The 14908-nt window shown below is 41.9% G+C and overlaps 1 protein-coding gene across 3 annotated transcripts in view; it reads right to left on the bottom strand.

Moving 5' to 3' along the window:
• The window catches only part of GRM7 (glutamate metabotropic receptor 7), an 862221-nt gene that overhangs the window by 573638 nt on the left and 273675 nt on the right, over positions 1 to 14908 (bottom strand). For all 3 annotated transcript variants that reach the window (XM_055136460.1, XM_055136457.1, XM_055136459.1), the window contains exon 2: positions 5743 to 5959. In XM_055136460.1, coding sequence (XP_054992435.1) covers positions 5743 to 5959 — 217 coding nt within the window. The remainder of the gene's footprint in view (positions 1 to 5742; positions 5960 to 14908) is intronic.

The raw sequence follows: 14908 nt of genomic DNA, 5'->3' as shown, positions 1-14908 counted from the left end.
CTGGGAGAGCAAAGTCACTGACAATTTTGGGGACAGCTGGTACCCTCGCTTCCATTCCCAAGCCAATACCAGGGACCCGCTGCATCCCAGAGCATTCCCTCTGCCTGCTGTCTGGAATGTTCTATCACCGCAGGACAGACTGAGCACCTGCAAGGGACTCCGCCATTCCTGCGGTCAGGGGCAGCTTTTGGTACAGGACTAAGTCTGCAGCAAGATTTGGAACCAAGTATTCCAGGGGAGTAAATGCTTATTGATATTTATCTATTTTTCTAAAAGGATAGTCTTCAGGGCTGGAAAGAGTGCGGTGACTGGGCACTTGTTCTGCAGGACATTAGCCCAGGTTTTTTCCCTGGAATCTCAGATGGTCCCCCCAAGTCCTACACTCTGGAGTTATTCCTGAGTGCAGAGTCCAGAGTAAGCCCTGAAGACCTGAGGACGGGAGTTTGTGGACCCAAAACACACAAACAACGGAGAATGAATGATAATATTTACTCTTCCAGAAGAATGGAAGAGATTCCTTTGAGCCTGTCACACTGGCTCACTGGCACCCCCCATTGTTCAGCGTTTTGCTTCCCCCTCCCCACCCCTCCCCCAGGAGCAGGCACCAGTAATGTCTCCATTGTGAGACTTGTTGCTACTGTGTTTGGCATATTGAATACGCCATGGGGAGCTTGCTTGCCAGGTGCTGCTGTGTGGGCTGGATACTCTCCGTAGCTTGCTGGGCTCTCTGAGAGGGGTGGAAGAATTGAACCCGGGTCGGCCTCGTGCAAGGCAAATACCCTACCCGTTGTGCTATCACTCCAGTCCTGTCCTTCGAGCCTGTCATCAGTAAATCAAAACATCCTCATCAAGCCATGTGCTCTCTTAATCTTCCTCATCTTGAATTTGTGTATGCATGCACGTGCATGAGAACATACACACACACACACACACACACACACACACTGAACTGCAGCATGCACAGAACAATGTTCACTTTCTTCCTTTCTTATGTGTCACCTGAAGAATGCATTTTAGAAAAATTAGCAACTCTGCTAAGATATATTATTATGTAATGAAATGATCATCAACTGCTAGTCTGACCCACAGGTGCAAAAAGATTAAAAAAAAATTCACTGGTCTAGCACTGCCACGCAGGGGTATGTGCGACAGGCACCCGTCCACAGTGGTAATAAAAAGGCTGAAGAACACTGGGATGATGTCGCACTACATTATATTTAAATACTATTAATATGTTTACCTATCAAATGCCATATACTATTTTTGTTGCACAATATGTATTACAGATCTATATTTACTATATTCTCAATGTGCGATGTTTATCATGACACAGAAAAGACCTTGTAATTATGACTGAGGGCAGGAGTTATCTATCACTGGAGTTTCCTGAAGTGTCGACGCTCCAACGCTCAACTCTGGTGTCTTGCAGGAGCTGACGTTGGGATGGCCAGACGTGGACTATTTCTCTGCTCTGTCCCCGGTTGCTTTCCCCAAGATGATAAAGCAGGGACCATTCTTTCGTGTCTGCACCCACGGAGTCGGAGCCTTAAGAGGAAATCGTGGTCTCTCATTCTGGGTAACTCAGGGAAGGGACCACCAAGTAAAATGTGGTTGGAGGTCATGTGGGGGAAGGGTGATGTGGCCCGAATACAGACTAGAGACTGAACACAATGGCCACTCAACACCTTTATTGCAAACCACAACACCTAATCAGAGAGAGAGAACAAAAGGGAATACCCTGCCATAGTGGCAGGGTGGGGTGGGGTGAGACGGGACTGGGGATGGGGGGAGGGATGTTGGGTTTACTGGTGGTGGAGAATGGGCACTGGTGAAGGGATGGGTTCTCGAACTTTGTATGGGGGAAACATGAGCACAAAGATGTATGGATCTGTAACTGTACCTTCACGATGACTCTCTAATTAAAAATAAACTAATAAAAAAAAAAGAGGAAATCGTGTACCCACACTTTAATCGCACAAAGCCACAGAGCCTGAGGTTCCAAGGCGTGTCTTTCTGCCTCCAGAATGGCGCGGCTTGGGCGGGCTGAGGCCTGCTGACAGTCGGGGCACGCGTCAGTGGGAAGGGGGAAAAGGGGAGCAATGAAAAGGGTCCTTGAAACTCCCCCAAGTCACCCCCCCTCACATGTACTTTTACTCCCGGGAAGCACAGAAGAGACATTCCTCACCCTTTTTATATTTCTGATATTATAACTCATCGCTGCTGCTTTGACTGAACATCAAAGTAGGTGGATTACTTTTAAATATCGCAGCACACGATCACTCCTCTCTAGGTGCTGAAATCCACCTTGGGTAGCAAAGGCTTACATTACACAGCACCCACGATGGAAACTCATGCTCCCTGCTCAAGTGCTCTCTGATGCAGTGAAGCAGCTGAGGGGGCACACTCCTACTCTCACAAGCAGTGAGTACACGAGGTATACTCCTACTCTCACGCACAGTGAGTACACGAGGTATACTCCTACTCTCACACACAGTGAGTGAACAGGGCATACTCCCACTCTCACGCACAGTGAGTACACGGGGCATACTCCTACTCTCACACACAGTGAGTACACGAGGTATACTCCTACTCTCACACACAGTGAGTGAACAGGGCACACTCCCACTCTCACGCACAGTGAGTACACGGGGCATACTCCTACTTTCACACACAGTAAGTGCACAGGGATATACTCCTACTCTCACACACAGTGAGTATATGGGGCATACTCCTATTTACACAAACACGGTGAGCACTAAGGGTATACTCCTACTCTCACACACAGTGAGTACACGGGGCCCACTCCTACTCATACAGATGGGGTGTGTGTACATGGGGTCCACATTTACTTATCCACAGTGAGTGAGTTCATGGGGTACATTCCTGCTGACACACAGTGAATACTCGGGGTACACTGTGCTCTCACACAGTGAGTTCATGGGGCACACTCCCACTATCACACACAGTGACTACAAGGGGCAAACTTATACTCACATAGATGGTGTGTGAGTACACAGGGCCATACCTACTGTCACACATATAGTGAGTATATGAGCACTCTCTGACTCACACACAAAAATACACACATACACACACACACACTGAGTGAGAACACACACCCATATCACAGTTCATTTTATGGTCACTCCCCCCTCACTTTATCTTCCATTTTCAGGCGTTTGGAGATGGGGGTCCTTTGCAAAGCTCTCGGTTATCCATTTTAATTGTATATAAAGCATGTTGCAGTGAAATATATAATGAACACTTGTCAATTTTCACACTGTTTGTTGAAGAACTGACCCAGGATCTATTTTCTGTTGCACAAGCTTTTTTCATCTTTCCGCAGCTGTTCTTTCATTACCTTCCAAAGGATTCGACTCTCAAATTTAAAGTTCATCTAACCTGCTGCCAATGACGCACACAGTTACTTTTCACTGACTGCTTTTGGAGTAGGATTGGCTACAAACATGTGCGGGGGGGGGGGGGGTTCAGACTATATTGTAGAGGGTCTTTCCTTCCAACCTCATTCCACAGAAGACAGAGGACACTAGGTAAAACAATCCCATGCAAGTTATCAGTGACCAGGCTATAGAATCGTCTTTTATAAAGACCCAGAGCAAGCAGTGGGTTCTGTTCTGTGTGTACTGGAATATTCACTGTATCTTGTTACAACAAAACAACGGGTGTTCTTTGCTCTGCCCAGATAAAGTTCAGCGTTGAATCTCTGAGCCCTTTCAGACTCACGCAGAGCAAGCTGGCCTCTGAACCTCATTATCACCCATCCTCTGCTTTCTCTACCCCTATATTTCCTCTTCATTTTGGCTTATCTAGTATTGATTTCCATGCTCATATAATAAATATTTATCTAAGAAAGCTCTGGCATATTTTGATCAAAGAAAGAATCAAATAAAAATGAAAAGAAAAAGAATCAGTTACCAAAAATGGTTATCTCTTTGGAGAGTCTTGAAGCCAATTGTTAATGAGTTCTCGGCATGACACAGGGACCAGGCTGCCTTTGTTCCTCCTAGTCAGAAAGCTCCTAATTTAATTATAACAATTGTTTATCTTAAAATTTTGGCAGCCACTTGGTCTACAAAAGCAATGCCCAGGCACGACAGCCCCTTAGAGACTCAGGGACAGAAAACAACACTGGTTCCTCTAAAACATGGTGAGTGCTATGGGAGGGATCATTTAGAAACACAAGACTGAGCAGAGAGAACCATGATTGCGGTTGTTGGTGCTGGTGTTGGTGGCTGGTAGGGGGTGAGGGAGGTTGATCGAATCGGAAGTTATACTGAAACTGTCAATGACTAGGAACTTGTCAAAGCTGGTAAAGTAAAAGAATTTCAGTCTAAAGAAAAGGTGTTAGAGTCAACCCATTCTCCAGTGAGCTTCTGAAACAATAGCTAATAAGGATGCACAGAATTAAAATACAAGCATTAAACAGAGAGGCATGGCTCTCTACCTCGGTGGCCATGTGCCTGCAGCAAAGGCAGAGACATTCAGGTCCATCTGTGGTCTGACAGTCAAATACACAAAGTCATATTTCCAGAGTGATGATGGAGAGCCTGCCTCACGAAAAGGACTTCCTGCTACTTGGTGTGTTTTCCTTCATAGTTAGCTCTGCTGGTAGCAACAATTTGGATCAGGTGAGTCTTACAAAACATAACAAAGAACCCAAATTTAGCAGAAGAACCCTATATAGGTGAATCCAGGTATGTCTCTTATCATATATGGGCATCCTGATCTACACCCCCGTGCAGGCACCTGAATATTGGTCAGGAACACTTACTGTGAGGATTTCACATTATTTTTCAAAATCTGCCCAATGGAGCCAGCTGGCCTAACACTTAAACCTATTACTTTCAATTTGAGCTACATAAACAAACATCAAAAGGATCTTCTTCAAGTGCTGCTTAAAAGAACTGTTTTTCTCAAAATAATCCCCCAAAAAATCAAAGACAATTTGTCTAAGTGCTTTCTGCTGCCTGGATCATTTACCTGAGTTTGTACTGGTCAAGTCACTTTGGAGTCATCTGGTCAACCCCCCCCCCCTTCAAAGAGTGTCACAGTGGTGGGAGCATCTGCTTCCCCGGGGAAGAGGCAGAAAGGAGTGTGGAAACACGTGTCACCCTGTACCCCGGTCTCAGACTTGGAGGTACAGGCTGGGTGCCACACGCTTACCAGGTAGCCAGAAGTGAGGCAGCAATTTTAGTGTCTTCACTTAGTCTCTCTCTCTAACTCTTTGAGGGAACTTGCTGTCACACTTCTGAAAATGTTCTCTTAAAAAAACCTGGGTGGGGGGGGGGCGGATCGATAGCACAGCGGGTAGGGCGTTTGCCTTGCACGTGGCCGACCTGGGTTCGATCCCCGCCATCCCATATGGTCCCCCAAGCACTGCCAGGAGTAATTCCTCAGTGTAAAGACAGGAATAACCAGGAATAATCCCCGGGATGTGACCCAAAAAGCAAAAAAAAAAAACAAAACTGGGGGATGGGTGTTGGAACCCCCTACCATGATCAGTTTTGTAACTCTGAATCTCATGGTGACTCAATATTTAAAAAAAAAAACTCACAAAGTTATAGAGGAAGATCTTTCAGGCTGCCTCCTGGGCAGAGTCCCGGGAGAGCACACAGAGGGTGACTTTCTACAGCATTTGTTTACAGGCCTGGAAAGCAACTGGCAGAGCCACAGACATTCGGAAGCACGTCGGTCACCTTAGTCATTGCAATCTCTTCCTACCTGCCTCTTTGGAAATCTGAGTGAAGGACTCCACACCTTTCTCTCCATAACTTCCTTCAGACGCCAGCGTAGACACGTAGTTCCAGCCGAGGGCCTTGACAATGTCCACCATGGCCTGGGCTTGGAAGGAGTCGGGTGGGACCACGCGGGAGAAGAAGTCGTAGCGCCGGTCGTCACTGAGCTCGGGCGCCGTGGAAGCGTAGCTGATCTGGGGGATCTGAAAGGCAAGAGAGCACCGCATGAGAGCACTCCAGGAGGACGTGAAAGACCCATCGGCACCCGAGGCAACCGCGCATTGACTATAAGCACTGGGCTGGCACCCCAATGAGGAAGCACACTTTACTCAGTACCACGGGTGGACGGCACCATGGACAGCAGCCCGACCCTGCCTGGGCGCCTTCCCTCGGTCACCTGCAGTCTCCTCTCTGCATTTGGGGGGAGTGTGTTTGAGCCAAACCCGGCAGCGCTCAGGGGCTGTTTCTGGTTCTGTACTCAGGAGTCGGTGCCAGCGGGTACCATGTGTGGTGCCAAGGATCAGTCCTGGGTCAGACCCATGCAGGGCAAGTGCCTTGCTTCCTGTGCTATCTTTCTGGCTGGAATGTTCCAGGTTTGTCATAGGGTTTCCCAAGTATCTAAAGATAACTTTCGCAGAGTACCAGACTAACACACACGAACAGTAGAAACAAGGGCCAGGAGGACTGGTACATGGTTGCAAGGGGGTGTACAGGGGGTGGCGTGGGGGGCATAGGGCAGTTAGGACAGAGATGGGATCAGTAGTAAAATGATGGCTGGAAGTAACCACTCTGGAGGAGAACTGAGTGTTGAAAGTAGGTAAAGGGATACACATGATAACCTTTGAGCATCTGTATTGTAAACCATGTGCCCCAAAGGAAAGAGAGTGAAACAGAGAGAGACAGAGAGGAGAAAAGTACCTGCCATAGAGACAGGCCTGTTGTGGGGGTGTTAATATTAAGGAAACTGGGGGCACTGGCGGTGGGAAATGTTGCAGGGATCGTGTTGGAACACTGTACGAATGAAACCCAATCATAAACAATTTTGTGACTGTGTATCTCACAGTGCATTGTTCATCGATTTGCTTGAGCGGGCACCAGTAACATCTCCATTGTGAGACGTGTTGTTACTGTTTTTGGCATATCGAATATGCCAGGGGTAGCTTGCCAGGCTCTTCCGTGATCTCACAGTGATCCAATAGAAATAAAATAAAACAAGGACAAGTTTTTATTTTTGCTCAGATTAAGTAAGCAGTCAGACCCTTGGGCTCCAAGATGCTAAGCTACACTCCAGTGGACTGTGCCTTGAAAGTTCCATTCACTGTGGTCCTTTATCTTTTTGGTAGTTTTCCTTTGGTGGACCCTTTTATCATTGCTTCAACATGGTTACTGTAAAGCTTATTTCTGCACTAATATTCCCAGGAGAGCATGATATTCTCATGACAGCATGATATTCTCGGGACAGTCAAGCCAAGTGATGCTGGGAGATGACCCATCTGCCAGTAGCCAATTCCTGGTGCAGTTCTGCATTATGGCCACTGGAGGCACAATGCCTTCGATTCAAGTCCAAAGTCTTCACCGGAGACGCTCCTCAAGATAGGAAAGTGAAAAAGTAAGGGGTAGGGTAAACAGAGGAATTTGTATTTTAAAATTCGATATAGCTTGATTTTTAAATGGAGTTTATATTAAATTTACAGTAAAAACATAAAAATGGTAAGATTTAGCTAGAAAGATATTCATCTTATGTGTACACTTCTTTTTCTAAGGTAGTTTGTAGAATTTGTCCACTCCCCACTCCCTTCCCCCATTTTATTACAACTGTTTTACACCTTCAATGTTGGCACTGTCTTATAAATAACACTTTTTAAAAATCTCTCCCTCTTTTTTAGGATCTTGATGATGATGTAAAAATATAATTACTTCAAGTCACTGGCAGGGAAAGGGGAAAGGCCTAATACATATATATATATATGTATATATATATATCAACTTTTAAGAGAAAAATGCATGTTAATTAAGAAAATCTCTACAATAGAAAATTGAAAATCCTGTGCAACGCTGTGCATCCTATTTCAAGCCTTGACGAAACAGACTTCACTGACAAGAGACCCTCCTGTGTAACTCGAAAATTGAAACACTTCCAAATAATATAAAAATATCTCCAAAAGATAAGTTATTCAAAGAAAGGAATAAAAATCCCTGAGTAGGGCAAAGACACGAGATGACAATAACCTAGGAAAATAGATTCCCTAAGACCAGAGAATATATGATTTACCTAGTTTGTATACATGTGGGATATGTATTCATATTCATACACTAACATGTATAAATACACACACATATATCACATATGAGCATAATCACTAATTTAGTATTCACCATATTCATATTATTGTCAAACTAATGCCTAAATCAGAGAAGACAAATTTATCAAAATTAAACACTCTTAACAACAGAAATACACGGAGTTCAGCTAGAAAGTCTTATTTCAGTTACCCCTTACTTTTTTAGGGGTTACCTCTGTTAATCTTTGGTGTTTTTCCTTCCAGACACTTTCTACAAGTATATAAAAAGTAAGTGTGTATATGGTACATGTGTCTCTGTATTGGTTTTATACAAACATAATAACAATATTATGTCTTGTGACTTTTTTATCTTGTTTTATATTGATAAACACCTTTCCATAAGAGTTTAAATAGATATGTATTATTCTTTTATATCTTACTCCATATTGTATTGCAGGGCTGGAATTAAATTTGTTTTACAGATTTATACTTGTAAAACAAATTCCTAATTTATACTTGTAAATTTGTTCCCTATTAAATGGACATCAAGATCAGTTCCACTTATTTGTTACAAAACATCAGTGAAGGTCCTCTAAATATCTTTTGTTGTTTCATGTGAACATTTTCATAAGTTTTTAGATTTTGATTTTTATAAGATATTCATAATAAAATATCAGTGAATTTTAGTGTAAAATACCATAAAAAAAAGATAGGAAAGTGAAGGGATACTAACAAAAAAGGAGAATGGTATTGCAAAGCTCTGTGGCCAAACCCAGCTGTTTCTGTTCACTAGAGTTTACTTTGATGAAGCAATTGCACCACAAGTTAGTTGTATCAATAGAAAAAATATTTATTTTGAAAAAAAACTAAAATGCACACAGCTTCATGGATGCCCGAGACAGAAGAACGGGTGCTTTATAGCGGGGGTAATGATAATCAAAACAGGAAACAGCATGTACTTCACTAGACTGTCCCCCACCCAGCCCCTGGGTTGACTTCCCAAGTTCCCTGGAGACACTGTCACAAACATCCCCTTTGTTGACTGTCCTAAGACAAGAAAAGAGCTACATGTGTATTTCACCAGGGCCATGGCACAGTGGGCAGGGCACCTGCCTGCACAAAGCAAAACCAGGTTTGATCCCCAATACCCCATATGGTTCCATGACCCACACAAGGAATGATCCTTGAGTACAGAGCTAGGACTATGTCCTGAGCACTGTTGGGTGAGCCTCCCAAAGAACCAATAATAATAAAATAAGTAAATGTAAAATAAAATACTTATGTAACTCTATATTAACTCATTTTGTGCCAGTTTTGTATGCATTCCTGTATCTGATGGCCATATATTAGGCTTTCTATAAAAGCAACACTTACCCTCTATGTAGCACATGCTATACTAAATTGTATTGTACCACAGTGCACTCTATTAGTTTATTTTATAAAGAGGAAATGAGACGTGTATGTAGAATCTGCCCTCCTCAGGCTACGGAACTGTAAAAGAAGGAGAAGGATTCTGAGTTGAAACTTCTGAACTTGAATTATGACCCTTTGTTGAATGTTGGTGCAACATTTAATAAGCATACAAAGGCAATAATAGTATGAATTCTTGAAGTTTTTCCTAATAGCTGTATAGATGTGGGGCTATAAATTTTAATTAAGATAACAACTGATTATAGAATTTAATCAATTAAAGGAATTTTATAATACATGGAATGGGAGGAAAGGAAAGGGAAAAGAAGAGGGAGAGGAAAAGGGAAAGGAAGAAAAGAAGGTGAGAAAAGATGAGGAGCGATCTTACCAAAATTAGAAAGGAAATCGGGGCTGGAGCAATAGCACAGTGGGTAGGGCATTTGCCTTGCACGTGGCCGACCCAGGTTCGATTCCCAGCATCCCATATGGTCCCCTGAGCACCGCCAGGGATAACTCCTGAGTGCAGAGCCAGGAGTAACCCCTGTACATTGCCAGGTGTGACCCAAAAACCAAAAAAAAAAAAAAAAGAAAGGAAAGTAGCCACTCATGTGAATACATTTCAATCACTTCAACTTATGGAAATGTGGAGCATGTTCTTCCCCTAAACTGCCCATCTACCTAAGTCCCACCCCTGTCTGAAAAACTACTAATAAAGATACAATCAGCTGTTTGCTTGAGTCTGCAGTGAAGCACCGGAACTGAGAAGTACACCGATGAACACAGAGTCTCTGAACGCGGCTCCCATCCTAGTAGTAAACGCATGGTGCGGGAGGGCTGCTCAGTGGTCAGAAGCTGCCACAAGTGGGTGGGAGGCAAAGGGAAGTTAGCATAGAGAAGGGGCCAGTATGGCAACGACAGTTAGACATGATCCCCCTGGACGAGAACTGAGTTGGAAAGTAGGTAAAGGGATATATATGATAACCGTTCAGTGCCTGTATTGCAAACCATAATGTCCAAAATAGGGAGAGAGAGAAAAACAGACAGACAGACAGACAGACAGACAGACAGAGAGAGAGGTTATAAGTGCCTGCCACAGAGGCAGGCAGGCAGGAGGTGGGGCGGGAGGGAAACTGGGGACATTAGCAGTGGGAAATGTACACTGGTGAAGGGACAGGTGTTGAAACATTGTATGACTGAAACTCAATCATGAACAACTTTGTAACCGTGTATGAAACGTATGAAAAACTGTGCATCTCACTATGACTCAACTTTAAAGAGTAAATTGAAAAATAAAATTTAAAGTTAAACGATTGGTGGGACATTTCTTCCCTCACACACGCTTGGATAATTATTGCTTTTGGTGGATTATCTTTACGTTCAAAATAAGAAGTATCGCCCGACTTAAGACTCAAACATCCTTTTTTTTTTTTTTGCTTTTTGGGTCACACCTGGGGATGCACAGGGGTCACTCTTGGCTCATGCACTCAGGAATTACTCCTGGCGGTGCTCGGGGGACCATATGGGAAGCTGGGATTTGAACCCGGGTCAGCTGAGTGCAAGGCAAACGCCCTACCCGCTGTGCTATCTCTCCAGCCCCCTCAAACATCCTTTTAGGATCCTCTATTCAATGATACTTATTTCTTCTGTGTATATTGTAATTCAAGATCTGGAGCGATAGCACAGCAGGTAGGGCGTTTGCCTTGCACACGGCCGACCCGGGTTTGATTCCTCCATCTCTCTCTCGGAAAGCCCAGCAAGCAACCGAGAATATCCCACCTGCACGGCAGAGCCTGGCATGCTACCTACCCGTGGCGTATTCGGTATGCCAAAAACAGTAACAACAAGTCTCACAATGGAGACGTTACTGGTGCCTGCTTGAGGAAATCGATGAACAACGAGATGACAGTGCTACAGTGTTATATTGTGATGCTTGGGTAGAGATGAAAGATCAGAAGGATTTCACTTTTGAAATAAAAATATCCTGGGGAAGAATATTCCTCCTTACAACACAAACTTGAAGGAATAATGACATGATGGGAACTTGAAAAAGAATGCTGCTCAATAGTTTAGCTATTCTGCTTCATATTGTGTTACTTGTTTTAAAGCTAATGTTTAGGTCCCCATAGCGTTTTTGAAGTGTGCATTATAACTGGTACCTGCAATTGAACAAATTGTTATTAGCTATCTGTACTGATTCTCCTTGATCTCTAGCTATATTTCCTCTTTTTGTTATTGAAACCTTCCCCACTTGCCAGTCTTTGATGGAAATGCACAACTGATCTTTGGATGAAGACAATTTAGTGTAATAACACTGCTACGTAAAAAATAGAAATTCTTTCTATCTCTGAACCTTTTGCTCTCCAATTTCAAAAGCTAAAACACTTTTCACCTTTATCAGAGGACTAAATTTTCATCTCACTTTATTATTCTTTTAACTCTATAACAATTTTCCTATTCCACAGAATGGTTTTGTCAATGAGAATAAAATAAAATTAAAATGATCTATTATCTACAATATTTGTTTAGAATGAGTCTCTATTCTTCATATAATTAACAATATATGAAAAAGAGAAAAAACAAATAAAATAATGCTTTGTTTTTAATATCAGTTTATTTTCTTATTATCTTTGTGTGTACACATGAGTACAGCATATTATTAATTATGAAAATCTGGGTATTGATTTCATCTTTCTTTGTTTTCCCATTCTCATTACCTTTGATCTTTTTTTTTTCTGGTTGCATAATATATGGTAAAAAAAAACCTAACTAAACCTAATCTTTATTGTTCAATATGAAATGTCTGTCAAGCTTTCAGTGTACTTTGAAGCTATTTGTTTGTCGGGGGCCACACACAAAGGTGCTCAGAGACTGCTCCTGGCTCAGTGCTCAGGAGTGCTCCCTTTCAGTACTCAGGAGACCACATGCGGTGCCTGGGATTCAAATCAGTGTTGCGGCCAGCCAGAGACACATGCAAGTCCAGACCCTTTGCCCCGCCCTATCTCTCTGGCCACATTTGAAAGGTGTTTTGCATTTGCTTGCTTGCTTCAGTCTGCAGAGTGCACTCGCATCGTTACAGAACTCTGGGACTATTCTCTTAGAATATCATTAAACTGCTTCTCCTTCTATATGTTTACAAAAATAGTTGAAGTTTATTTTAAAAACTTTTCTATAAGGAAAAAAATTTTACTTGTTACACAGGTAGAAAAAACAGTCGTTATTTTGTTCTGTCAAATAATTTGTTATTCCAGCACTCTATGGGAAATAATTAGATAATCTTTACACACAAAAGGGACCACCGTGTCATACATTTTTAAACACCTTTGTGCTATAGTAGGCATCCTTTACTGTTCTACTTTTCTGCTTCTGTCCCTTGATTCAGTGTTCGATTATTTTAATTCTTACAAACGTAGAGTATCTTACCATTCTTAGTAAGAATGCATTTTCTCTTTATAATAATTCAAAAGGGTCATGTGTAATCCCAGGTTTCATTTAGCCAAATTTGGTCAAGTTAGTTCCCAATAAAACTCTATTAATATTTTGATGATAATTGCATTAAATAATATTTAAAAATTAATTTGGGAACAATGAATATATTTATAATACTGTGTTTTCCTCTAAGGAAAAATAATTATTTTCATTATTCTGTAATTTATTCTTTTAGCTTAGTAAATATTTTTAATTGTTCCCACTTAAACCTTGCACATTACATGATAACTTTATTTCTAGATAATTGCTATCTTTATTGCTTTATGATTTATATACAGCTTTTATTTTGTTTTCAACTTATTAGCACTGGAATGTAGAGGTCTATTACTCTTCATGTATTTATTTTGTGAGTGAATACTTCCTAAAATCTTATTACTTCAAAGGGTGTTTTTCTTGGAATTTCCATGTAAGCAAATCATAATATAATAACTGCTTTCATCTTTTTATCTAGATAAGAAAGCAGAATTTCAAAGAAAACAATAATATTGGAATAGTTTTTCACTTTCCTATTCTTAGCAAAGAACATTGAAAGACTTAAAATTATCTATCATTTACCCTGAAAATGTATAATGAAATAAAGAGTTACTTCTGTCAGTTAAAATTCTAGTCTGCCAATATCCAATCTTAGCTAGAACGCATTGTACCATGAATGTCTTCAAAAGTTGGAAAAGTATCTCCTATCAACTTCAGTTTTCAAAGACAATCTGTTCCTCCAATTATTTCTGCTAAGATAGGAGTCACGTGGAAGGTATGAGAAGATGAAAAGCTTCATATAATCGAGATTCTTAGAACAGTTCTCACACCTCAAAGCTATCATTTAAACTTCACAAAGAAGTTAACTTTTGACACTTCTTCAACACTGAAACGCAAATGGACTTCAAACCAAAGGAAGAGCCCGAATTCTTCACATCATTAGCTGTAACAATCCCCTAAGCCCATCTTATTCTTGAAATAGGGACAGAAAAAAGGTTCATTTTGTTCCTAATTTAACCTTGGAAACACTTATGCATATTCAAAATCTTAAGAATTCCTGTAAATCTCAAAGAAAAAGAGTGAGGAGAGAAGAAAATTCAAGAATAACTGGGCCCTGGGGAGTGATCATGGGTATGGCCCTGGTCCTGCATATTTGACCTTGGCTTTGACCCACAGTCTAACAGAAGAATAAGATGAAAATTGTCGTTGAGATGAACATTCAAATCCCTGGCATCATCATCACCAGCAAAGGTGAGTGCTTCCAGGTGGGGCCTACAGCCCAGTGTGTGAACCCGTGTGTGGCCCCTTCTCCACACGGCCACAACAGCAGAAGCCGAAAGAGGGAAACAAAGAGGAATGAACAACACGAATGAATCACCCATTTGTCTAGAAAGAGAAAAGATCTGAAGTTGGCATCATTGAATTTGAGCTTTATCCTCTTTAATACCATAAAGGAAGTGCCAGTGATGGGGTTGGTTACCTGGGGACTCCTTAATTTTGGTTTTAGTTATTTATGTGTATATATATATGTATATATATGTATATATATGTATATACATATATATACATATATATACTGTAGCACTGTATCACTGTCATCCCATTGTTCATCAATTTGCTCGATCGGGCACCAGTAACGTCTCCACTGTGAGACTTGTTACTGTTTTTGGCATATCAAATACACCACGGGTAGTTTGCCAGGCTCTGTGGTGCGGGCGAGATACTCTTGGTAGCTTGCCGGGCTCTCTGAAAGGGGTGGAGGAATCGAACCCAAGTCGGCTGCATGCAAGGCGAATGCCCTACCCGCTATGCTATCACTCTAGTCCATATACAGTGCATATATATATACACACATGTATATATACTTTTTAATGAATCATCATGGGATACAGTTACAGACTTACAAACTTTCATGATTATATTTCACACGTACAATGACCGAGTACCCAACCCTCCATCAATGCTCATTCTCTGCCACCAATGTTCCCAGTATCACTCCCG

The sequence above is a fragment of the Sorex araneus genome, chromosome 4 (genome assembly GCF_027595985.1).
Source record: "Sorex araneus isolate mSorAra2 chromosome 4, mSorAra2.pri, whole genome shotgun sequence".
Classification (NCBI taxonomy): Eukaryota; Metazoa; Chordata; class Mammalia; order Eulipotyphla; family Soricidae; genus Sorex; species Sorex araneus.
Note: the sequence above shows the minus strand (reverse complement) of the source record. Positions and strands in the feature narration are given on the sequence as shown.